The 26,765-nt window shown below is 44.0% G+C and overlaps 1 protein-coding gene across 1 annotated transcript; it reads left to right on the top strand.

Moving 5' to 3' along the window:
- Positions 1-66: 66 nt before the first annotated feature.
- Positions 67-26,765, top strand: LOC127984526 (uncharacterized). The gene is made up of 23 exons (XM_052587228.1): positions 67-303; positions 4,400-4,468; positions 4,540-4,663; positions 6,615-6,714; positions 10,204-10,326; positions 11,043-11,159; positions 12,437-12,597; positions 14,071-14,217; positions 14,292-14,394; positions 14,974-15,102; positions 15,533-15,718; positions 16,966-17,198; positions 18,198-19,037; positions 19,702-19,795; positions 20,175-20,282; positions 20,630-21,721; positions 21,945-22,067; positions 22,272-22,400; positions 22,703-22,895; positions 23,420-23,544; positions 24,009-24,187; positions 24,912-25,045; positions 25,784-26,765. The coding sequence occupies exons 1-23, from the start codon at positions 291-293 to the stop codon at positions 26,008-26,010; spliced, it is 4,749 nt and encodes a 1,582-aa protein (XP_052443188.1). The 5' UTR covers positions 67-290; the 3' UTR covers positions 26,011-26,765.

Below are 26,765 nucleotides of genomic sequence, written 5' to 3'. Positions count from 1 at the left end.
CTTTTCCTGTCGAGAACTGTTTCTATGATGAGAAAGCCTGGCGTGACCGTGTTTGTGGGCGGGGCGTTTGTAGTGGCCCCGCCCCTCAGCTGTGCATTATAAATGAGCTCCGCCGTCGGCGGCGGCGCGGCTCGTGTGATGCGCGCGGAATGGGCTCAACATGGCGGAAACTTTAGCGCTTACTTCGGTTCTTACGGTCTCTCTGCAGATTGAGTTTCTTATGAAGTTTCCCGGAGGAGTTGTTATGGAAGCACCGGCGTCAGACGAGAGCCAGTGAAGCCCCGGTGAAGATGAACGGCGCAGGTAAGAGACCGTTAGAGTCTGTTTCTGAGCTGAGGTAACCGTTACTGTGTCTGTGGAAGCGCGTCCCCGCCACTCAACACTGAATAAAGAGGTTCACGAGACTTTACATCGCGCTATTCTCACTTATACGTGAGATAAACTCCCAATTCTTGGAATTTAAGTCAAAATTGTGTGATATAAACTCAACAGTGACTGCAATTTGAGTGATTACTTTTGTCGTTTTGCATTTTAACACCATTTTCCTATTTAAAACTGTAAAACTGCTTTGACAATCGGTATTATTAAAAGCGCTTTAAGGTGACTTGACATTTTTGTGAGTTAAAAACATTTTAAAAGAATTCAAAAGAATTGTGACAAACTAGTTGACTTTCGTCAGCTATTTTTCAGTTTTAGTCTTAATCCCGTGTTAAATGTCCTTGTTGGTTTCTCATATTTAGTCAGCCTTCTCCGATTTAGTTTGGCAACGAAGTCTTAACACTTTTTAGTTTTAGTCAATGAAACCTTGACATCTTGGCAACAAGATTATTAATTAATCGTACAACAGTATTATTTTGGCAGCCGTTTTTAATTTTGTCTTAGTCTTAATCGAATGTAGTTTTTAGTTTATCATATTGAGACAAGCCTGTTCTGTTTTGTTTAGTCAAGATTGTCAACGAAATATTAACATTTTTAGTTATTCTTTAGTCAAATCTTTGTCCTGCTGTTTAATGGTTAAACTGATCAAATTTATTTTTGCTCAATTATGATATCATTGATTGTTGTCAATTTACATTATTGCATTTCAGATATTGCACTAAAACCAGTAAGCACAAATCAATAAAATGTGGACTTGTACATGGTGTATTTTACTTCGTCTAGTGTACTGATTTATTAAAACAACAGCGATATAAAAAGTGTATTTAATCCGCAATCACAATCTCAAACACAATATAGTCTCATGACAGAACACAGACAGGCTGAATGAATCTTATTCAGATGATAAACTCCAGCAGGTTTGTCGCTGGTTTCAGATCATCACAATGAGGAGCGAGCGCATGGTTGCCAGATTGAGTAAAAGAAGCAGAGCACACTGGGTAGAAATGTATCACTGCCCCTCTTGATACCTGGCAACCGCACACATGAACGCTCTCGCAGTGGAGGAGTGTAGAGCAGTCCGCCATAAAAATAAATGTGTATATATTGTTCTTTTTTGACAAATGGAGGTTTTTGGTAGTTTTCTTTTTGAATACATTTTAGTCTCATTTTGTAAACTAAATTGCATGTTGATGAAGTCCTAGTCTCAGGGTCATCGCTGGTGGGGTGAAAGGTGGTGACGATTATTGGGGTCCATGGCTGAGGGGGGCCCCCAACGATCTCCACCTACTGGCTGAGGCCAGCCTAAAAAGATGCAAAGGACAGTTGACCGTCCCACTGCTGCGCGTTGTCACGAATTAATACATATTTATTTTACTAGTAGGTACAGGACACTATAATACATTTATGTTAGTGAGTAGGCTATAGCAAAATTAAGCAAACTGTGACATTATACCCAAAGAATCTGCATACAGTGAACTAATAGTGTAATTGACTGCAACAACTTTCACCGGGGCCCCACAAACCCCAGCTACAGCCCTGTTTAGTCATCTTTTATTGTCATCTGGTCTTAGTCATTGGGAAAAAAGCTTGAATGTTTTTAGTCCTAGATTTTAACGAATTAACACTAATGCAAACTCACAATTGTCAAAAACCATAAGCTATGAAATTGTAGCCTACATTTCTCCCATATTGACATCAACTTGAGATAGTCACCACTAATAAGTCATACCTAAATATAATGTAGAAATTAAGTTTCTGTGAAGCTAGCTGCTTTGCAACGGTTTGCATCATGAAACTCGCTATACAGATAAAATTGAATGGAAAGTCAATTGTGATCTAAACTCTCAGCTCTGAGAACGTCAGTATTTTTTTTTTTCTCAGAAAAGGACTTTAACTTGCAATTGTGAGTTTATAATGCTGTAAGTGTAGAGCTGCTCTAGAGGCTGTGTTTCTGTGTGAATGTGACGCTGTAAGTGTGTGTAGAGCTGCTCTAGAGGCTGTGTGTTTCAGTGTGAATGTGAGGTGTGTGTGTGTGTGTGTGTAGAGCTGCTCTAGAGGCTGTGTGTTTCTGTGTGAATGTGACGCTGTAAGTGTGTAGAGCTGCTCTAGAGGCTGTGTGTTTCTGTGTGAATGTGACGCTGTAAGTGTGTGGAGAGCTGCTCTAGAGGCTGTGTGTTTCAGTGTGAATGTGACGCTGTAAGTGTGTAGAGCTGCTCTAGAGGCTGTGTGTTTCTGTGTGAATGTGACGCTGTAAGTGTGTGTAGAGCTGCTCTAGAGGCTGTGTGTTTCAGTGTGAATGTGAGGTGTGTGTGTGTGTGTAGAGCTGCTCTAGAGGCTGTGTGTTTCTGTGTGAATGTGACGCTGTAAGTGTGTAGAGCTGCTCTAGAGGCTGTGTGTTTCTGTGTGAATGTGATGCTGTAAGTGTGTAGAGCTGCTCTAGAGGCTGTGTTTCTGTGTGAATGTGATGCTGTAAGTGTGTGTAGAGATGCTCTAGAGGCTGTGTGTTTCTGTGTGAATGTGATTCTGTAAGTGTGGAGAGCTGCTCTAGAGGCTGTGTGTTTCTGTGTGAATGTGACGCTGTAAGTGTGTGTAGAGCTGCTCTAGAGGCTGTGTTTCAGTGTGAATGTGATGCTGTAAGTGTGTGTAGAGCTGCTCTAGAGGCTGTGTTTCAGTGTGAATGTGACGCTGTAAGTGTGTGTAGAGCTGCTCTAGAGGCTGTGTTTCAGTGTGAATGTGATGCTGTAAGTGTGTGTAGAGATGCTCTAGAGGCTGTGTGTTTCTGTGTGAATGTGATGCTGTAAGTGTGTAGAGATGCTCTAGAGGCTGTGTGTTTCTGTGTGAATGTGATGCTGTAAGTGTGGAGAGCTGCTCTAGAGGCTGTGTGTTTCTGTGTGAATGTGACGCTGTAAGTGTGTGTAGAGCTGCTCTAGAGGCTGTGTTTCAGTGTGAATGTGATGCTGTAAGTGTGGAGAGCTGCTCTAGAGGCTGTGTGTTTCTGTGTGAATGTGATGCTGTAAGTGTGGAGAGCTGCTCTAGAGGCTGTGTGTTTCGGTGTGAATGTGACGCTGTAAGTGTGTGTAGAGCTGCTCTAGAGGCTGTGTTTCAGTGTGAATGTGACTCTGTAAGTGTGGAGAGCTGCTCTAGAGGCTGTGTTTCTGTGTGAATGTGATGCTGTGTGTGTAGAGCTGCTCTAGAGGCTGTGTGTTTCTGTGTGAATGTGACGCTGTAAGTGTGTGTAGAGCTGCTCTAGAGGCTGTGTTTCTGTGTGAATGTGACGCTGTAAGTGTGTGTAGAGCTGCTCTAGAGGCTGTGTTTCGGTGTGAATGTGATGCTGTAAGTGTAGAGAGCTGCTCTAGAGGCTGTGTTTCGGTGTGAATGTGACGCTGTAAGTGTGGAGAGCTGCTCTAGAGGCTGTGTTTCTGTGTGAATGTGACGCTGTAAGTGTGTGGAGAGCTGCTCTAGAGGCTGTGTTTCTGTGTGAATGTGACGCTGTAAGTGTGTGGAGAGCTGCTCTAGAGGCTGTGTTTCTGTGTGAATGTGAGGTGTGTGTGTGTGTAGAGCTGCTCTAGAGGCTGCGTTTCTGTGTGAATGTGAGGTGTGTGTGTGTGTGTGTAGAGCTGCTCTAGAGGCTGTGTTTCTGTGTGAATGTGACGCTGTAAGTGTGTGTAGAGCTGCTCTAGAGGCTGTGTTTCTGTGTGAATGTGATGCTGTAAGTGTGGAGAGCTGCTCTAGAGGCTGTGTTTCTGTGTGAATGTGACGCTGTAAGTGTGTAGAGAGATGCTCTAGAGGCTGTGTGTTTCTGTGTGAATGTGAGGTGTGTGTGTGTGTGTAGAGCTGCTCTAGAGGCTGTGTTTCTGTGTGAATGTGATGCTGTAAGTGTGTGTAGAGCTGCTCTAGAGGCTGTGTTTCTGTGTGAATGTGACTCTAAGTGTGTGGAGAGCTGCTCTAGAGGCTGCGTTTCTGTGTGAATGTGAGGTGTGTGTGTGTGTAGAGATGCTCTAGAGGCTGTGTGTCGTTTCAGAGCTCCAGGCATCCGCTGCACCCCTGCCCTCAGATCAGCTGCTGCGCTCCGGAGCGGTCATATTCCCCGGTAAGAGCCGCGCTCGCTCACTCCCTCACTGCTGTGTGTTGGCTTGCTCTGATGGAGATCTGTGTCCACAGGAGCCTTTGACCAGCACGGCTGTCCTCTGGTGGTGTTCCCCGCGGAGGCTCAGGGTAAACTCCCAGAGGAGCTCAGTAGAGAGGAGGTGTCCCACTTCATACACTACTGTCTGCGCCTGCACAAGTATGACTCGCTGCTGTCACTCAATCTAAACGTATGGAATAAGAAAACAGAAGTCTTGAAGAATCTGCAAGCTGCTCTTTTCCATATATTGAGAACGGGTGCTGATTCATGCTGCTGAGCTCCCTAAAGAGTGAAAGATGTGTTAATAGCAAGTCCATTCAACCCATTGACCCATTAGCACTCTACAATGGTTTACAACCTGCAAAACTATCAGTGGTTTTTAGTATCATTAACATCAAACCGGTTTTCTTTTTATGCAGCTTTGTGTAGAACCAAGTAGAGGAGTTTATTTACTGATGGGATTAATGTTGGCATTACGTCACTTGCTCACAAACCAATCTTCTGCAGTGAATCCAAACAGCTGATAAAACATTCACTGGAGGTGAACATCTTAATGCTGGAGGTGAACATCTTAATGCTGGATGTTTCATCTTTCGTCTTCTCCAGATGTTCAGTGATGGACTGGAGTGCTGTGGATTATTGTGACGTTTTTATCAGACGGCACCCATTCACTGCAGAGCATCCAGTGATGAGACACTGATGCAGTGAAACATTTCTACAAACCTGATGAAGAAAAGAACACATCCACATTATTTTTTTTTTTGTCGACATTAAAGGCAGGTGTACATGGTGCGAATTCAGATGGTCACAAGATCATATGTCCATGCACATGTCACGAGTGAGTTTATATGAAAATCATACAGATGAGGTGATTATGACATGATCTTACGACCTGCCGATTTCCGAAGCAATCGCACAAAGTTAATATAACTGCTCTCCCTGTCTCATAACTGCATATAAAATATTGATACGAGCCGTTTCTACACACAGGTTATTTTTCAGCAACAGGAAACTGGGATATCTGGTCACCCTAGTGTGTGTGTTGTGTATGGTTTATGGGCACACAGATATCTATAATGACATGGTTTGAGGATACTTGTGCCCTTGTAAACCAGATGGCGTAAAAAAAAAAAACTAAACAGTTTAACTGAAGTTTTAAACATGCATTTTTCCAGTGATTTATAGAATGCTGTATTTAAAGTAGTGTATGGGGATAGAATATACAGTTTGTACAGTATAGAAAACCGTTATGCCTATGGAGAGTCCCCGTAAACCACATATGAGTGTGTGTGTGAGAGAGAGAATTAAAAACCCTAGTTGTATACTATAGCTCTTGGGCGATCCGCTGTAAAATATCATCACGGACGTCCCTCTCATGGTACACACTGCTAGAAACATCATACAGCGCTCTGTTACTGCCAGAGTTCAGAGAGTTCATCCTCACTGGTCAACTTCAGCTAGATCGACAAATCTGCTCGTTCAACCGCACACACGACACGAATTCACACCGATAGCTCACAAACATTTTAGACATGTTTAAAAATGGTCGGGAAGTCCTCGTAAGGCACTCTGCTCGGCTATTAATTCCTCGCACATGATATGAGCCGTGAGCATACATGATTTCCACATGATTGTAAAATATTGCATGCGAACTCGTACGACAGCGAAAACCGCACGTGTACGCCTGCCTTAAAGTCTTAAAGGGATAACCTTTTTACCTTTAACTGACCTAATGTCATTCTCATCATAAATATAGCTGAGGTAGCTCACATGGCATTAAATCAAAGTAATAAACTTAAAGGGGTAGTTCACAGAAAAAAAATGAACCTTTAGTTGAACTGTCCCTAGGCGTGATGACCTCTAACCCGCGAGCTATGATTACAGGCCTCTGGTGCTTTTGTGTTGCTCTTCTCAAACTCTTGACATCCCTTGATCACTGTTGATCACACAGAGCAGCTTGCACCTTCTGCCAGATCTTCTGTTTCACAGAATCAGGTCATGTCTTTCTGTTGCTGCACATACTCTGAAGATCAGGTCTCTGTTTGTGCACATGCCTGACTGAGGTGTGTGTGGTATCTTCCTCCCCTCTGTCCTGTGTCTCTGTTGGCAGTATACGAGGTGAGGAGAGCCTGCTGTCTGTGGTGGTTGATCTGAGGCAAGCCAACCCCTCCATCGCACGCTTCATCGCTGAGACTCTCCTGTTGCTGGAGGTATTCACTGCCTTATTCGGTCTCATGTACTGTCATTCGGTCGCTCTATATGTGCAGGAGGAGATGACTGGGTTAATGGTGGTTCTGTGTTCAGCTGGTTTAATCCGCTGGAAGCATTAGTTTACTACAGTATTACTCCATCCGTTTTGTGTGACTGACACTTGATGTGTGCTGAAAGGAGTAGTGTGTTCCTAACAAGACAAAGCAGTCTCAATTGAAACACTTGTTGTTTTAATGACCATTTTCCAGATATTTCAGACGTAGTTAATTTGTTCATCAAATGCTTCCTTATGGTGGTGTATGAACGTGTTAGCCAGGATTTATGATGGTTTAGATGACAAATCATGCAATAATAGGAGTGTATTTTGTATTTTTTTACGGGACCTATTATACATCAAGATGATTTGGTTTATATAAATTCTCTATTGAATTTTGATACCATAGTTTCATAACTTGTCACCAGTAGGGCTGGGTGATATGATGATGATATAAATCGGATGGACTGAATGAAGGCTGGTGATTTATATTGTCCTCTATCGTTTATTTTGTGGTGCTGCAAAATTGTATACGGCAATGTTTTCGTTACTAGAATGTCGGCAGTCTTGCACACGTCACGATGTTGTGCGTGTGGTCACGAACACTTAATGTTTGCATGTGTTTTTAAGCTCTGAACAACTAAAACAACTGATGTTAGGCTGTTTAAACACAAACAGAGCTATGTGTGTGTGCTGTGTGAGAGGAGTGTGTAAACCGTGCATCAGCTGCTAATAGAGCTCGAGAACATTTCTGCTGCTTTAATGGCTTTGAACGATTGCATAAACTCTTACAGTATTGTTCAAAATAATAGCAGTACAATGTGGCTAACCAGAATAATCAAGGTTTTTAGTATATTTTTTATTGCTACGTGGCAAACAAGTTACCAGTAGGTTCAGTAGATTTTCAGAAAACAAACAAGACCCAGCATTCATGATATGCACGCTCTTAAGGCTGTGCAATTGGGCAATTAGTTGAAAGGGGTGTGTTCAAAAAAATAGCAGTGTCTACCTTTGACTGTACAAACTCAAAACTATTTTGTACAAACATTTTTTTTTCTGGGATTTAGCAATCCTGTGAATCACTAAACTAATATTTAGTTGTATGACCACAGTTTTTTAAAACTGCTTGACATCTGTGTGGCATGGAGTCAACCAACTTGTGGCACCTCTCAGCTGTTATTCCACTCCATGATTCTTTAACAACATTCCACAATTCATTCACATTTCTTGGTTTTGCTTCAGAAACAGCATTTTTGATATCACCCCACAAGTTCTCAATTGGATTAAGGTCTGGAGATTGGGCTGGCCACTCCATAACATTAATTTTGTTGGTTTGGAACCAAGACTTTGCCCGTTTACTAGTGTGTTTTGGGTCATTGTCTTGTTGAAACAACCATTTCAAGGGCATGTCCTCTTCAGCATAGGGCAACATGACCTCTTCAAGTATTTTAACATATGCAAACTGATCCATGATCCCTGGTGTGCGATAAATAGGCCCAACACCATAGTAGGAGAAACATGCCCATATCATGATGCTTGCACCTCCATGCTTCACTGTCTTCACTGTGTATTGTGGCTTGAATTCAGAGTTTGGGGGTCGTCTCACAAACTGCCTGTGGCCCTTGGACCCAAAAAGAACAATTTTACTCTCATCAGTCCACAAAATGTTCCTCCATTTCTCTTTAGGCCAGTTGATGTGTTCTTTGGCAAATTGTAACCTCTTCTGCACATGCCTTTTTTTTAACAGAGGGACTTTGCGGGGGATTCTTGAAAATAGATTAGCTTCACACAGACGTCTTCTAACTGTCACAGTACTTACAGGTAACTCCAGACTGTCTTTGATCATCCTGGAGGTGATCATTGGCTGAGCCTTTGCCATTCTGGTTATTCTTCTATCCATTTTGATGGTTGTCTTCCGTTTTCTTCCACGTCTCTCTGGTTTTGCTCTCCATTTTAAGGCATTGGAGATCATTTTAGCTGAACAGCCTATCATTTTTTGCATCTCTTTATAGGTTTTCCCCTCTCTAATCAACTTTTTAATCAAAGTACGCTGTTCTTCTGAACAATGTCTTGAACGACCCATTTTCCTCAGCTTTCAAATGCATGTTCAACAAGTGTTGGCTTCATCCTTAAATAGGGGCCACCTGATTCACACCTGTTTCTTCACAAAATTGATGACCTCAGTGATTGAATGCCACACTGCTATTTTTTTGAACACACCCCTTTCAACTAATTCAACTAATTGCCCAATTGCACAGCCTTAAGAGCGTGCATATCATGAATGCTGGGTCTCATTTGTTTTCTGAGAATCTACTGAACCTACTGGTAACTTGTTTGCCACGTAACAATAAAAAAATATACGAAAAACCTTGATTATTCTGGTTAGTCACATTGTACTGCTATTATTTTGAACAATACTGTATATGCATCCAAATGCAAGTATCCTCATAATCACCGTTATTTAGGTCTTAAGGGAATGTAAACCGTTGTGAGAGAAAGCACATATATATAAGTGTATTAGATCCAGACTTCAGTCTTAAAGGGGAAGCTGTCCAATATTCATGTCTGCCAGTCATGAAAATCTCTCACTGCTCTTGACTAAATCACTCTTGTAACTAGAAGAATATAAATAATGCTAATGGTTGTGTATATACGGGGTGTGTGTGTGTGTGTGTATATATAAATAAGCAGGGAGATGTTTCCTCATCTCAGCATGTCTCTCACACACACACACCATAAATCTGGCATTCATGAGCATGTTGAACCGTGGATGTTTTACCGAACCGTTCGATATATTGAGAATTGTGACCTCCCTAGAAGAAACTTTTAAAATATCCCCCTTTTAAGAGCTTTCACAAAATAATCAGACAGGAAAACAACTATTAATGTGTTTAAATGTTGCTTGTGAAGTGGTTTTCCATTCAGACTTGTTGAATGCCATCAGATGAAGAAAGGGCTTCTTGTGACTGAAGTAGGGCTGAACTATTAGTTGTCGGTCATGGGACAGTGGTGACGGTGTAATTGGGTTCAGAACATGACTGTAAATGTGTCTTGAGCTCTGGCACAGGGCAAGATCAGTGAACGCGGTTTCCATCATTGACGTCAATCCTGGCGTGATACAGCTTCATGTGCCAAAACTTAACATGCGAGCAGATGAGTCTGGAGCTATCGCCGTTCAGCGACCTGCATTTGTTTAAATCAGGTGGACTTGGTTTAGGAGATTGGCAGTGGAAATGTTTTCTGTCTGTTCATGCGTGTATGTGTTTCCTGAAGTCTGTATGCTGTGTTTGTGATGGTCTCGTGGAGCGGTGGTCTTGTGCTGGTGACGAGGCTGAGGATCACATGTCTGCTCTTATCTAATGATGGAGGCGTCGTCCTGAACATAGACAAAGGAAACTCTCAGGCCTGCATTAGTCACTGAGCTACAGAGCGTCTGCTGTCCTGTGTTGTGTAGGTCTCCAGAAGGGTCATACACTCGGTGTATATTGTTCAACCAAAGAAGAAAGATGTCCTGAAGCTGCTGGGGAAACTCCTGACGTCCAGTGGCTCCAAGCAGCACAGACCCGTCCTCTTCAAAGTGAGTAACACGTCTGAACGAGTGCAGACCTTCACTAACACACCTCACACACCTCTGCTCTGTCCCAGTGCCCTAAATATAGGTTTCCCCCCACTAGCAATCACCACAAACACACAGGTGACTGAACATCAGGAGGGGTTTAAAGAATCGATCAGGGTTTCAGCTCGTGTCCGTGCTCATCACTGTTAGTGGCCTAGAAAAGTACTTTAGAGAGGAGTATATCTGAATAGACACTTAACTGAGAAAGATGTGATTTCTCTGTCAAAGCCACTTTATTTTCTTGAATGTTTAGGGTTCATTTGAGTTAGGAGGCTTCATGAAACCTAATGTAGTGTAAATGTTGCTATACAATAGTTCTGAAGTGCTCTGACTAATGGTTTGAGCTGGTGTTACGGAGTCTACAGAAGTGCTTCACACAATGATTCTAATATGATTGTTTCTTTATTTGTTCTTTTATCTTAATTTATAATAAGTGTGTGCATTTAGATTGACATTTGAATATTGATTTTGAACATTCATTTTATTAATTTGATTATCCTGTTGTCCCACGGATTACCGCTGGTTTACAGGTTTTATTTTATTTTCTGTACCATGTTGAAAATGTCACCATATCTGAAATAAACCGAATTAAATCCGTTCCCTATCCCAGATTTTGCATGTGTTTCTGCTTTATAGCTGTTAATGTTGAGCTCTAATGTGTTGTGTTTTGTGGACAGCGTGTCTTCGTCAAAGAGGTTTTTGAGCTTTCCAACTACATCGACCGAAGCCAGTTACCGTCTAGTTTGGGCGGATACCTCGTTTACTGCCATAAGAGCTGGGTCGCCTTCGTTAAGGTGAGTCTTTTGCTTATTAGTGAAGCATGTTGAATGTTTTGATGAGTGTCTACATACAGAAAGGTTTGTAATAAACCCAAGACCCCACTGTAATATTGTGTGTGTGATCCGAAAGCATGTGACGGCCTGCTCCTGTCCTCCCTCCAGTGTTTAGATCTGCTCAGTCTGCAGCAGGGTCTCATGATCAGCCTGATGGACTCTACACTCATTAGATTTCTCTCCCCAGCAGATCCTCCTGGCCGTGTTTAGTATGTGCATGTTCAGTGTGTGTGTGCGCTGACTCAGATGTGTGACTCATTAGTGAGTGTATTCAGAAGCACATCGTCTCTATTGTGTGTCGTCCTGGAGAAGCTTCAGAGGACAGTCATCTGTGGTCATTAGCATGTGAAAGAGACACACACTGTCCCTGTGATGCGCTCATCCGTGCGTCCAGCGTCGCTCTTTCTCATGGGTTTACTCTTTCTGATCTGGGCTTCTTTCAGCAGAGCGTGGGATTTGGTGAGGGTGCGCTCCACAGGTTATGATTGATGGGGCATGCGTGTTTCTTTTGTGTTTTATTAAAGGGTTTAAAGCTAATTCTTGAACTGGCAAACAAACTCTTGACACAAGAGGTCATTGTACTGTAAAAACATACTGTAAGCTAAAAACAGCTTCTATTGAAGGCAGTCTGCCAAAACAACAGCTTGAGGAATGTAAGACTTTGATGTAATAGTGTGGAAGTGTTTCTCCATCGCTCTGTTTGGCCCTGATCACCAATTCTACATCTGTGTGCCTTTAAAGCCGAACACACCTGCTGTGTCTAGCCCCGCCCACTGCAGGGGAAATAACCAGAGAATGTGCAGGTCCACACACAAACCAAACCATGAAGATGAGATGCAGGGCCAAGCTGTGGAAAAAAACCTGTTTGCATTGCTTTCCTTCTGATCCCAACGTTAGGAAACAATGAAATAAAACATTGCACTATTTGATGCAGGATTTTCACAAAGATTGAAACTAAAAGATAACGTGATATTGGATCTGACAGCAATGTCGCGACACAAGCAAGTTATGTGGTCACTATTGCTCCGATTGTTATCAGATCATTTGATATGTACTATTTATGCTTTTTTTAACCTAAATCACAGCAGCGTCCACAGCGTACAGTCTGTCAATCATACACCGCTCTCAGCCAATCACAGCAGAGGGGGTTTACTTCTGAGTCAACGATCAAGGCAGTTCATGACCCGTTTAAAGCTGAATCAGGTTTGGTGTCTCAGCGTCTGGTCCTCTGTGTGCAGGAGATGGATGCGTTTGTGCAGGAGTTCCTGTTGGTGGTGAAGCGCCTGCCGTCCTGTATCTGGAGTCTGCAGGCGCTCTCGAAGCGTCCCGTCCCAGCAGACCTGGAGCGTCTGCAGGAGTTCTGCTGTGTGAACCAGGCCCACTTCCAGCAGCTGCGCAGGTACAGCTCTGACTCCAGCACACACAGGGTTTAGGGCGGTCTGTACACCCGGTTACGCAGTGGTCTGTGAAGTACAGGGAAAGGGTTTTGGACACCGCTCCAGACAGTATTATACACTCACATGTTGTCATGAATTGAGAAACGGTGCAGGTTTTGTAGCAGCATACAGGCTGATGTGTGTTTCATAGCATGTGTCTGGACTACTGACCAACAGAGTGCATTAAAACTCAATCTATGCAAAGGAAAAGCATGCAGTGCCCTAAGCCTCGCTTTGCTGGAGAACAGTGGTGAAATGGCAGAGATGAGTTTTTCAGAAATAATACCGGTACTTGCATTTAATAATGTAAAATAACTCTGTCCCTTCACTGTATGATTTAATATGTGCTGGTTCTTATTAAAGCTGTTAAAGTTAATCAGTCTAGAGCAGTGAGTGATTGGTCTTCTGGTCTGCTGTTTTATAAATGTTATTGACTGAGTGAAGGAATATTATGCTGCTGTCACTTTAAGACTGAATGGAGTGATCCAGTATTATTACAGATTTCTTTCTCAACCGTTTACATTCACATAAAACAAAACTGACTGTATCTCATTTGAGATTATATCAGTAAAAGTTCTCCCTAAGATAAGAATAAGTCTTCTCTCGATTATAACCATAAAGTGAAGTTGTTAAATATACTTTCCTTATAAAAGTACCCAGGATTGCTTGATAAAACGCTGATAAATCATACATTTTATGCAATGGTATGTTTATGTAACGCTAACTATATATATATATTTATTTTTTTTAACTTCGTAATCTCATGATGTATTCTACATAAAACGCTGTTTTGTCATGGTTAGGAAATGTCATGTGTTGACTTCACAAGTCATGGCATCTTTTAGCAACAGATCAGTCTGCCTTCCTCTAGTTCCCCGGACACTGATTCTGATGCACACACAGGGTTTCTGCTCAAGGGCGCCCTCTGGCTGCCAGTGGAGCAATTCAAGTAATTGCAGTGCCAGTGTTTTCAATGCTCACACCATATTTGGGGTAAAAATAGGAAAGATGATACTTTTCTTAATGAAACCGGATTCCCTAAATTATCATCATTTGTTCTTCCAATGAATACTAGAAATAACATATTTAAGCCCGTATCGCCCTTCCCTAGTTAAAACATCACCAAGATGGAGGTTTTTATTTTTTTAGGCATTCGAATGATAATTGCGCTCCTTCAGTCCATTCACTTGCTTGCGGAGGCATCTTTGTGTGATTATGCTTCAGGTGTTCGTTCTCTTACTGTACCTCTAGACTTTTTTTCCTCACGCGCTGTATTTTATCAGTAACTGAAGCAGACCTGCCCACATCGGTCTGCACCAGATATATTTGCATATGCAATGTAAAACAAGTTAAATCAGTTGTTTGACCATTTATAGAGATGTATCGTCAAATCTCCCAGCTCAGAAATCCAGTGTGACATTGTGACCGTGTTTTAGGGATCTTGGTCTGGATGACTTGTTGAAGCACTGCGAGTGTTTGTTGGAGAAGCTGCGGTTCCCTGAGAAAGATCCCTGTTTCCATGCGATGGCAGGAACGCTGCTCTACACACACACCTCACTAGAGATGCTCCACAACTACAACAGGTATGGGTCCTTCAGCTGTCTGCGAGTGAGCTCCGCCGCCTCCACGACCCAGTGTCTCTCTCTGTGTGTGTCAGGATCACTGCGGCGGTGGAGAAGGTGGAGTTACTGTGGCAGCAGGTGTTCTCCAGAGCACACGTCCAGCTGCAGCTCCTCCATCTGCAGAGAGACGCCCAGCAGGTCAGGAGCACCCTCAGGCACAGGATAGGCCAGGTTATCTGAGCCTAGATTTCATGTTAAAGCACAGCCACCACAAAACCTCTTCTACTTCAAGACCTTTCTGAGGTTACACACAGATTCACAATCAGAAGATGTAGTTATTTAATGGCTTTTGAAATCAAATCTTTGCACTGCACTAACAATGCCTTGGGAATAAGTTATTCAATAAGTATATGCTTTAAGATTATTTTCTGTTTGTGTCCTAAACTCCTGAAACTTTCTCATATTTCAGAGCAGTAAGTGCAATTTGGGAAATTAATACAAATCTGTGTTTTAGAATATTTAGATGTTTGATGTTAAAACTAATTTCAATTACACACTTTTCTCAGTAGTTGAAACTAATTACTGTTAATTTATTTTGTAACTAATTCCCGTAGTTCTGTTACATGTACCTAGTGTCTCCAACACTGCGCACCTCTCACTGGACATGAATCCAGATGATGTGACCAACTACTTATTTTGTAAACCATGCTTTATACTTGTTGTAGTATCCACATTAAGAAGTGTTGTGAGTCTGAGTGCGGTGCTAATGTGTTTCAGATCCAGGAGCAGATGTGTGTGCTGTACAGGGAGAAGGTTGAGCCCTACAGGATTGAAGTGGCTACAGACGTGCACCGAGCTGAAGAGATCCGGCTGGAGTTTGAGGCTTCAGTGTACACTCATGCAATGGTGCGTGACCCGTTTGTACACACACTTCAGGCTGTGTACAGTAGATGTGATGCAGATTTTCAACCACATTGTACAAGCACCCATCAAATTCCTCTAAATGTTGTGAGCTGAGCATATGCATGTGCACTTTATTAATCAAATGAGTTTGTCCACAAGGCAGTGACAGTGGCCTGAGTGGTTTTACACCGTGTTCACATGAGATCAAATAGAGCAGGTGTATGTGAGTGTTTGCATCAGAACTGAAGTGTACTTTGTCTTAAGTCTATCACTGCTTCAGATGCCTCTGGTCCGTTCACTATAACACTTGTCTGTTGAATAAGCTCTTCTGCTGTGTTCCTGTGGTCAGTGAAATGAAAGGCTACACTGTATTGAGCTGTAGTAATGCTGTAATGTCCCAGTGTGACCCTGGCAGAGTTTGTCTTGTGAGCAGGCGCTGGTTCGTCGTGCGGAGGACGTCATGCACACGTTAGCGGAGACGGTTCCCTTCAGCGAGAGGAAGCCTGCGGAGCCGTGGCTGGAGGATCTGGAGCGACTGAAGGAGAAGCTGTCCTCTGCGGTTCAGCGTCTGTATCAGACTCTCAGCACCGTGTCTGACTTCCATCACACCTGCAACAGAGTATGTGTGACCTGTGTTTGGGCTTCAGGCAGAAAGCTGCACCTCAGTCGCTCTCTGTGTGTCTTTAGCTTCTGGGAGGGAGGAAGTGCTGTTGATGATGGACTCGTGTCAGAACCGTACAGTAATCGGTGCAGATCCGTGTGATAGAAACTATCCTAGTAAAGAAGTGATGTATACTGAGGATGGATCAGAACCTTTCAGAGATGTGCTTAAACTAAAATACGTTCTTGTCTTAGGACAACTTTGCTTTAACTTAGTGATCCACTTCAAATGTGGACTATTGTATATAAAATGCATTTATAGTTCAGATCTATTAGCATGTTTTCTGACGTATCGCTCGAGACTTAATGATAGATGTGTGACCCTGGAGCACAAAACCAAGGGACTCTTTATTTTTTTATTTTTTTTATTATATTGAGATTTATACATCCTCTCTCCAGTGATGTGTGGTTTGATCGGAGGACAATATTTGTCTGAGACACAACTATTTGAAAATCTGGAATCTGAGGGAGCAAAAACATCTAAATATTGAGAAAATCATCTTTAAAGTTGTTCAAATGAAGTTCTTAGCAATGCATATTACTAATCAAACATTTAGTTTTCATATATTTACAGTAGGACATTTACTAAATATCTTCAAGGAACATGATCTTTACTTAATATCCTAATGGTTTTGGGTGTAAAAGAAAAATGTATAATTCTGACCCATACAATGTATAGTGGTGTATAGCTACAAATCTACCTCTGCTACTGACGTGACCCTGGAGCACAAAGTAGTCATAATTCATCTTTATTTGAAAGACTAGTTGTGCACAATGCACATTTCTTAATATTGAACCTAAAATGTGTTTTAATGTCACTTAAGAGGATTGTATGGTTTCTGAATACTAAATGAAGAGATTTAAAGCGCACCTGGAGTATAATTGCACTAGTTCCCCTTCAGCACAATCAAATATACCTCCGTATATCTTTAGATGAACTGCCACACAGTGCCTTGAGCACAACATTAGCTGGTCCAGTTCAGCTGTCTTTAAGTTTGCCCGTTTTTTTTTTATTTTATGTAAATGTATCTGTAGACCGATGAACAGTGGGGCTTTTGACAGCTACACAAGGTCAAAGTACATGAGACCCAAACAGTGTTCTTGTGTCTATAATGTGGTGTTGGTGTCTTCAGCTTGACTCTGTCCTCGTGTGTGAGGTGTAATGTGTGTGTGTGTGTGTGTGTGTGTGTGTGTGTGCGCGCTCAGTGTCAGGGCTGGTACGCTGCAGTGCTGTGCGAGAGCCTCCTGCAGGAGCTGCTCTGGTCTGGACACAGTGAGCTCAGACGATCTCCAGACCTGTCCAGCTGCAGGAGACGAGTGCAGAGCTTCCTCAGGACACACCCCTGCCCCGAGGTGCAGGAGCTGGTGAAGCTGGCTCATCTGTCCAACGCTGTGAGCGACCCGCAGCTCCGGCTCACTGGCACACAGCTGTCTCACAGGTACACAGATAAACACTGGGGCACTTCTGCTTGAGTTGTACAGTGCAGTATGGGCAAGCAGCCTTGTTCAGTGTGGACTCGTGGGTTGCTGTGGTGGTTAAACAAAAAAAAACTATGTGATGAAATTGCTGGAAATGTCCTGTTTGGCAATGGGTGCTCTGCAGTGAATTGGTGCCGTCAAAATAAGAGTCCAAGCTGCTGATAATTGCAATATAATACAAAATAAATTATAAACTTTATCAGCTGTTTGGACTCATTCCGACGGCACCCATTCACTGCAGTGCATCGGATCTTATAGTCAAAATTTAGACCGCAATTATCTTTAAACTGATGATCTGCTAGTTTACCTTAAACTGAAACTGGCCACCGAAAACTTTTGGACCCATCAGCAATACTGATAAAGTATCTTACTAAACAGTTTCATTACATTTATATTTTGGCATTTAGCAGACACTTTTATCCGAAACGACTTGCAGATGAGGACAGTGGAAGCAATCATAATCAACAGAGCAATGATATATAACTGCTAGAACAAGTCTCAGTTCAAGCGCAGCACACAGAGCAAGGGCCTTTTTATTTTTTAAGTTGTATAATAAATGAAAAGACCGACAGAATAGAAAAAGAATAAGGCAAGCTAGTGTTGGGGCTTTTTTTTTTTTTTTCTTGTTTGCAGGAGTTGTCGGTCAAGTAATGTTTCCACAGTTATTAACATTGTCAAAAATACACCCATGATCAATTTTATTATGAAGTAAACACAAAATTCTTGCTCTGTGTGATGGCCTTTTTCTTCTTTCCCCTCTTTGAAAGTCATAGAAATGCTGTTGTGAATCTTGTTATTGGGCCAGATAGATCTCAAATCTGATTTGTAGTTTGTTCATCACTGTCGAAGTTTAACTGTCTATTGGTTGGTCGTGAATGGTGTTATTGGAAATGCAGTGAAACCTCAGACCTGTGCAGCGTGGAGCTTCTGCTTGAACCTGTTTTCATGACCGTTCACAGATGCATGACCCTGAGGAGACTCTTGACCTCCCCTGGAGCTGTTCCCCTTCACGACCTTCAGCTCGCCCTCCAGTGGCAGTACCAGTTCCTCAGGGGTCACCACCAGACCTCTGACATCACTTCCCCCGAGGACGAGCGGGTGTCCTGCGGTCTGCCTCCAGACTCGGCCGCTCATGCTGTTCTTCAGTATGACAGCTTGTGTGATTTGGCCAAGTGGCCTTCAGTTGGAGACTGCGGTCACCAGATGTGGTCTGCAGGTAAACCTCCTTCTCTCAGCTCCTTCGACTCCGGCTTCGACGGGGCGGCCAGCAGTCACCTGGACAGCAGGAGTAGAAGAGAGCCGCTGCAGAGGACTCTGGGACACGGAGACTCTGCTTTCAAGTCCAAACCTCTGCGTGGACAGATTGACGAGGAGAACATCGTGAGCGTGTCTGATTCTGAAGACCAGCGTGAAGAGCTAGGGTTTAGTTTAAAGCGGGACTCCACTCGTGCCAGCATTCAGATCGTTCCCAAAATAACCTCCGACTCTCTGAACCTTGAGATCAAGGTGAAGCGCTCCGACACGCTGCCCAAGAACCCCTGGCTGAGCCTCCCTATAGATGATCTGGAGAGCTCGTATACGGTCACCATCACCCCCAGCTCCTCCAGAGGCCCGAGGAGACCCTCTCAGACGGAGGAGATGGGGACCGCTCCAGACCAGAGTCAGCTGGATCCTGGGGGAGACGTCCTCTCCAGTACCTTAACAGATCTGGAAGACAAGCCCAGCAGCACGCTGGAGGATCCTTCTCTTCTCTGGGACACCTTCGATCTTCACAATCTCAGACGGGACTCTTACGAACGGTCAGACTTCTCTTTAAGTGTGCGAAACATTATATTAGTTCAGCCAACAGTTAAAACTAATGACTAACAATAATAATGTGTAATAATTTATTCAAACTCCACTATGTCTTGGATGCCTGAGGGTGTTTCTTGGTGGAATCAGGTTTGTAGAAATGTAGCATTGCATCAGTGTCTCAGCAGTGGATGCTCTGCAGTGAATGGGTGCCGTCAGAATGAGAGTCTGATAAAAACATCCCAATAATCCACAGCACTCCAGTCCATCAGTGAACATCTGGAGAAGACAAAAGATGAAACACATCCAGCATTAAGATGATTTTAACTCAAACACATAGTCTATAATCCATAATAACACTTCCTTCAGTAAAAAAGTGTATCTGCTGTTGTCTCACACGTTTGTGATGGATTGTGATGTTTTTATCAGCTGTTTGGACTCATTCTGACGGCACCCATTCACTGCAGAGCATCCATTGCTGAGACACTGATGCAGTGAAACATTTCTATAAACCTGAAGAAACTCCTCTACAGCTGGGACGATCAAAGGGGGAGCATTTCCATTTAATGTTTTGTGGTAGCTCTTACTGTAGTGAGCAGCATCAGATGTCCCTGCTCTGCTTCAGCTGGATGTTTCCGATGCTTCTTCTAAGGGTTGGTGTTCTCGGTGTAGGTTGGACGTGTCTCTCGGTGACTGGGATCAGAGAGAGCAACAGGAGCTGAGAGAGGTGGAGGAGACTTTAGACCGAGCAGCTGAGATACTACAGGTGTGTCTTGAGCATCTCTTCTGTTCTCATGTCTGTGCATCAGGTCAGGTACCGTGATCTGCACACTTAAAGAGCACCAAAAGGGCATTTAATGTGAGTTCTATGATAGAATTAGGAATTCAAAATCTGGTCATTTTTAATCAGAAGTAGCAAAGCACAGCTGTTGTGGTGATTTGGATGGAATGTGTTCTGTATAATGCAGTGTTCATTCATGCGTCAAATGAAAGATCATAGATGAGGAAAATGTATAGTTTCTTAAATTCCAGGATCAGTCTGTCTTGTTTTTGTTTGCTACACATGCACACTGAACCAGAAGACCTGTAACGAATACTTCTGATAGTACGTGTACCATGAAAGCCCTGCTCCACTGTTTTTTCAGGAGGAGGAGAGCGTGCTTGCACAGGAAGTGGAGCTGGAGGAGCTGTTGAGATCAGAGGACCTGCACAAACACTGGCCCTCATGGACTGAAGAACAGCAGCTCCGCACAGTGAGTCTGAGTCCGTCTGCACTCACTCAAAACATGGGAAGAGACTTAAGAGTATTTCTAATGCAGTTGCCAAATGCATAGCGTTCTAGCATTAACTTATGCTACTATAGCAACAATTTAGTGAAATTGCTGCCCAAGTCATTATTTATATCTGGTGATCTAAAATGTTTGTTTCCTCTGTATTTCAATGTAAATGTGCTATGGATGTCTTTTTGATTCTGCACTCTCGGGTCTTTATAGCAGCTTCTGACACGAGACATTCTAGAACACTGCACTCAAGTTTAAAGAACTTCAGCTTTTAAAAACCTTGCTCGCAGCCTCACCTGTTTCTACACCTTTCCTTCCAGATGTCCCCAAGAGAGCTGGCTGAGTCTGGGGTGATCGGATTGGACGACGATGTCCTTCAGAGTGACCTCACTTCCCCTGACTCAGAGACGCTGAGGTCCTGTGAGGTATGTGAAGAGGACTCGGACACCTCAGGATTATCTGACAGAAGTCCATCCGAATGTGAAGGGCCTGTGCAGCGGGACACGGGATGTCCTGAGGAGCACAGACGCGGGATCCTTCGAGAGCTCCGAGACATTCAGGTTCTCGAGGAGCAAATCCTGCAGGAGCGTGTGAAGCTGACGGAGAGTGTGGAGTCAGAGGAGCCGAGGCGGGATCAGGTCAGGGAGAGGAGCGTGTTTCTGCTGGAGCAGGAGAAGATGGAGAGAGCAGGCAGGGTCAAGAGGAGGTCCAGCAAACCCCACAGGGTTGTGAAGTGTTCGGTCATGGAGAGGACCTCTGCGCTGAAAGATCTGGACCACGAGCTGTTGAGGAGCTGTGGGCTCCAGTCGCTCCCAGACTCAGATGAACCACAGCGTACAGACACGGAGAACACCTCCTCTGACATGGATTCAAACACAGAGGAGCGCTCCAGTCCAAATCCAGCTGATCTCACAGACTCCAGTTTGACTCCTGAGCCTGCTTCTACCGTGAGCCTCGGACGACCGGACTCTGAATCCCTTCAGTCGTCTCACCCGGAGCCGGTGGAGTCGAGTGGCTTGTCTGAGACTGGAAAACTGGAAGTTATCCCACCCAGAGCAAGCGTGTATCCTGATCATTCAGAGGATGAAGCGTCGTCCTGTGACGGTCCAGACGGTGCAGATCTGCTGGAGACGGGTGAAGCGTGCTCGCCTCAGGACTGCAGTGATGTGCCAGGTGCGTTTGATCCTGGAGGCGAGAGACGTCCATCAGACTGTGAGGATCGGCTGGAGTCAGGGCTGTCCGTCGTCCCCTCGAAGCTGATGCAGAACAATAACAACAACACGGCAGTGCTGATCCCAGGCCAGGCGGAGGACTCCAGCTCTGCGCTCTGTGATGAGGTCTGTGCTGGAGGAGGATCCATGAGAGCGGCCTGTGGATCTCCTGTCCAGCAGCTGCACACATCCAGCAGACAGGTGGAGACAGCCCTCAGACAACACCACGCTCATAACGGTTATAATGATAGAGTTAACGGTAGCCAAGCCACTCACTCGCTGAATCAATCACTCTAATGCTAGCAGAATGTAGTCACTGGAATTTAATACGGTGTGGAAATGCCTTTAAGATACAGCTCTGTCACATGCACTGAATATCAGCACGATTGACCTGGTCTTTAAAATCAGTTTGTTTGTGTGTTAGATGAGGGATTATAAGACGCCCATCGTGCTGGACACAGGGTCTGGTCTGATGAAGGCTGGGTTTGCAGACCAGGATCTTCCAACCACTGTGTTCCCCACCGTCATCGGCCGTCCCAAATATGAGGTACACCCTTCCCCTGCTTTACCTGAGTGTGCAGCATGCATGTGGGTAAAGCAGCATGTACTGTAGTCTCAGCTGCTAGATTGATAATGTCTTGCCCTGTAACTATCATGGCTTTAATCCAGTGAATAAGCGGGATGGTGTTCTGTGCAGCTGCTGTGGAGGTGTGAGTGAACTGGAGTCTGTGTTTCTTCTGTTGTGTTGCAGGAGGTGATGAACAGCAGTGTGGACCGAGAGCTGTATGTGGGGCATGATGCACAGCACATGAGAGGAGTGCTGACCCTGAAGTATCCCATCAGAAACGGCATTGTGACCAACTGGGATGAGATGGAGATGGTGAGTGCCTTCACCTCGCCCAAACAGACAGATGTTTCTGGAGATCAGATGTGAACTCTGACATGTCAGCTGCATCTATGAATGGAGGCTGTTTAACAGTGCTAGATATTGAACATGAGAAATGAAAGGGTAAATAACCAGGCAGATATCACCAATGCTGATGCTTAAATCAAGAAGCAGATATGATCAGGATTGATTCATCATGACTGAAGACTGACCTGGGGCATAAACACAGACACTGTTAGAAGTCTACCAGCTCTTGTTGCTGTGTGTGTGTGTGTGTGTGTGTGTGTGTGCTGTAGATCTGGCGTCATGCGTTCCAGCAGCTGTGTGTGTCTCCGGAGGATCATCCCGTGCTGCTGACCGAAGCTGCGATGAACCCGCTGCAGAACCGGCAGCGCTCGGTGGAGCTGATGTTTGAGGTCTTCAGCGTCCCGCTCGTCTTCGTGGCCCTGCAGGCCGTCCTGGCGCTCTACGCCTCGGGACGAACCACCGGTCAGTCAGACACACACGCTCATCACTCTCAGAATTGCCTTATGACACTGTGTTTTATCTTTGTAGGTGTGCAGTCCTACATATAAATGTAGTTTTTTTTTTTTTTTTTTTTCTGAATGTTTTTACTTCCATGTTATGTGACCGTTACTTTCTATTACAGAATTAAGAGCTTGGATAAATGTACTTTGGAGAGATATAATTCAAATGGTTCGACTGAATTACTGTAGAAATGTTCAGTATATTAGATGCTGAAAGCTAATGATGCATCATCTTTGATCGGTGTGTGTCAGTGAGATCTTTCCTGCATGTTGATGATCAATGGGAATCGGTCTAATTCTGCCCTACACGTGTTATTGGGTGTTGTTCTGTCAGGAGTTATCCAGCAGGTCCCTGTGGGGTGGAGGACCGATCACCAGATGATCTGTGTACAGCAGTAGCTTGATGTCTTGTAGAGTGAGTCCAGGGCTGTAGACTGCTCCACCTGCAGCGCTCACTCACTGATGTAGATGTTGAACTCTGTCTAGGGGTGGTGCTGGACTCAGGGGACGGTGTCAGTCACACTGTTCCTGTGTTCGAGGGCTACTGTCTGCCTCACGCCGTGCAGCGCTTGGACCTGGCCGGATCCCACGTCACCCTGCAGCTCCAGAAGGTGCACGAGAGCAGACCACAGTCACTCCTGCAGACTCTCAGAAACGGTCACGCTTTATTAGCCTTCGTTTCAGGGCTGATGAAACTTACTTTTAAAAGTAATGCTTTACGATACTGTTACACCACAAGAGTAACTCATGCAATAATTAGTTATTTTTGCAGTACTGTTTGCCACATGGTTTGTGCTTGCTATTTAATAACAAAACAAGTTATATTTTTGGTGACCGTAACGGCCCTTTTACGTGAAGTTAATAATCCTCAGTCTGGAGGACGTGCATGAGCACTCAACACTTATTTCTGTATTAACTGAAGTACAGTATTTCTTCACTAGTTACCTGACTGATGCTAGTGCTGATTTCTGCTGATTTCTCATTTTGAATGGATCTTCATGTGGATGAGCACATCTCAAGTCTGCTGTTATTGAAGTGTCTCACACACTTGACTGTGACGGTGTTGTGTCTGCAGCTGCTGCTGGAGCAGGGTGTGTGTTTGCAGACGTCTGCGGAGCTGGAGATCGTGCGGGAGATGAAGGAGAGGTGCTGCTGTGTGGCGCTGGATTACGACACCGAGCTGAAGAGCGCCTCAGAAGTGAACTACACTCTTCCTGACGGGCGGATGGTCTCGCTGGCCTCCGAACGCTTGCGGTAACTGAGCTGCTGCTGGAGTCTGGGTTTCATCTCTAATACTGTAACGCTGCTTGCTCTCAGGCCTGGGTCCAGAGACGGGCTTAGACACAGTTCAGTTAGTATATCTGGGTAGCTTTTATACACATGCCTTAGGAATAAACACTGCTGGTCTACAACAAAAAAAGCGAGCAGCAATGTTGACATCACACTCATGTTCACTGCTGGTGTATTTGGGTCTTATTTAACCCCTGAGGAGGGACGGGCCGTTTCTGATCACTTGCTGTATACCAGTAAACCTTCTCCCACAATAAGAGAGTCCTCCTGCGATAATAAAGATAATGTGTAGTTAACAGATTTGTGAGTGTGCGGAGTGACATGGAGATGTAAATGTTCATCAATAAACTTCTTAATTTCAATTTAAATGTAGTCATTTTGCAGATGCTTTTATCCAAAGTAACTTCAGTCAAGTGTTTGAAATCACATTTGATGTGGTGTTTTGTTCATTGAGATCCTAGTGTTTTATAGTAATCTTGTAGTCCTGGAGCGTCATCAGGGCATATCTCTGGCTTCCAGTGTGAACTACAGTCATGGTGTGTGTGTGTGGGTGTGGGTGTACTCAGTAATGCTCACAACACACTTTGATTGCACTGGCCCTCTCTGCCCTGAATGTAGACTCCTGTACTTGACTGAGTGTTTGTGTGGCACAGGGTTTTGAGACTGACCGTCTGATATGGTCTCGCAGGGCACCGGAGATCCTCTTCAGGCCCGAGCTGATCGGCCGAGATCATTATGGGATGCACGAGAGTGTCTTCAGGTCCATCCTGCAGTCAGACATCGACCTGCGGCGCAGTTTTTTGGGAAACGTCCTGCTGTCAGGTGAGTGTGACCTGATGCGCTGCGGTCAACGATTCCTCAGTTACATTCCAGTATCCAGTTATGGACAATCCTCCATTTTTATTTTGCCCACGTCAAGTATTCGGCTAAATATTGGAAGTGGAAAATTATGCAGACGTCCACGAAGCGACTGTTTTAGACTGTTTTCCAAAGCTGCATGATATTAAATCCACTTAAAAATCATGTTAAAGCATAATGCTAGTGTAATTCACTAACACTATGGTTCAGTTAAATGAAATGTATGTGGTGCAGGTTTGATATGTGCGCTTCATGTACATGTGTGTAGGTTATGTACATGCTCTGTTCACAGTAAAAGCTGCGCCGCACAAACTCTCATGTACATGTGTGGAGTGTTTCAGACTCCATCTGTGTGTGTTTGGGTTATATGTGCTGTAGCATGTCCTAAAGAAATGGCTAATGATTAAGTGGACACTTGAATTAAATGTTTAGTCTATTAAACTAGAATTAGATCGCTCCGTAAAGTGTAAAAATATCATCTTTGGCGCCCTCTGCTGGCACTTCTTGTGTAATGTACTTTTTTTTTTTTGTTCTATTTTGTTCAAAATCATTCAGTACTTTTGATATGTTATTGGAGTAAGTTATTGACTCATTGCTTTTATAAATGCATTAAGTCATTTTAAAAGCTTGGGTCTATTTTTATTACCACAAATTAATTGCCTGATTGCCCCTAGTGACGTGTGTGTGTGTGTGTGTGTTTAGGAGGGAACACGCTGCTGCCGGGGCTCCCCGTGCGTCTGCGTCACGAGCTGCGTCTCCTGTGTCCCGTGGATCTAAGCGTGAGCGTCAGCAGCCCGAGCGATCGAGACTTCTCCGTGTGGCGCGGCGGAGCAACCCTGGCCAACATGGACGACCTCTGTGACGCCTGGATCACCGCAGACGAGTACGAGGAGTTCGGCCCACAGATCGTCTTCAGGAAGTGCTTCTGAGCCGTCACCCATCTTAAGATGCTTTTAACACTTTTAGACAGGGGTTTTGTTGTTTTGGGTGCTAATGGTGCCAAGTGTTGATGTGAGTCTTGCAGGACTCTTCCAGAGCATGTGTTTTTAGTTTTCAAGAGAAAAAGGACCTTTTTGAGCTCTACATGCATACACTGGTTGTATCAATCAGATTGTTTGTCTCTCTGCCATTTTAATTATAATCTAATCAATCAATTATGTTTAATATGTAAATGTGTTTGTTTTAATATGTCTATGAGATATAAACGTGACCTTTTCAGTGTTTTGATGCTTTTCCCGAGGCTCCCATCGCAGCCATTCCTCCGTCTGTAATCCCATCTGAATCTGATTCACATTGACAGTGTGCTGGATGTGCTACAGATCCTCTCCTCCATGTGTTCCTCAGCTGTTCCTCAGACACCGGGGGGTGGGAGTGTGTGTGTGTGTGTGTTTGATTTTGCCGAGCAGGATTGATTTGATATGCATGAATCTCACTTCACATCTTTTGACTTGTATTTTCACTTGTGTGTTTTATCTGAGGTGGTTTTGAGCTGCATGTGGATCCATCAGTGTGTATCTCTGAGAGGTTTCACGATGTTCATTAGCGGATCCAAATCCTGTGTGTGTTCAGTTTAAAGTGCTCTGTATGTGGCTCGGTGTGAATGCTCGGTGAACCCATGTGTCTAGCATCAGTGTCTGTTAACTGGCTAATGTCTTTCTACAATAAATATGATTTCTAAACCAGA

The sequence above is a fragment of the Carassius gibelio genome, chromosome B20 (genome assembly GCF_023724105.1).
Source record: "Carassius gibelio isolate Cgi1373 ecotype wild population from Czech Republic chromosome B20, carGib1.2-hapl.c, whole genome shotgun sequence".
Taxonomy (NCBI): Eukaryota; Metazoa; Chordata; class Actinopteri; order Cypriniformes; family Cyprinidae; genus Carassius; species Carassius gibelio.
The sequence above is the reverse complement of the archived record's forward strand: the minus strand, read 5'-3'. Positions and strand labels throughout refer to the sequence as shown.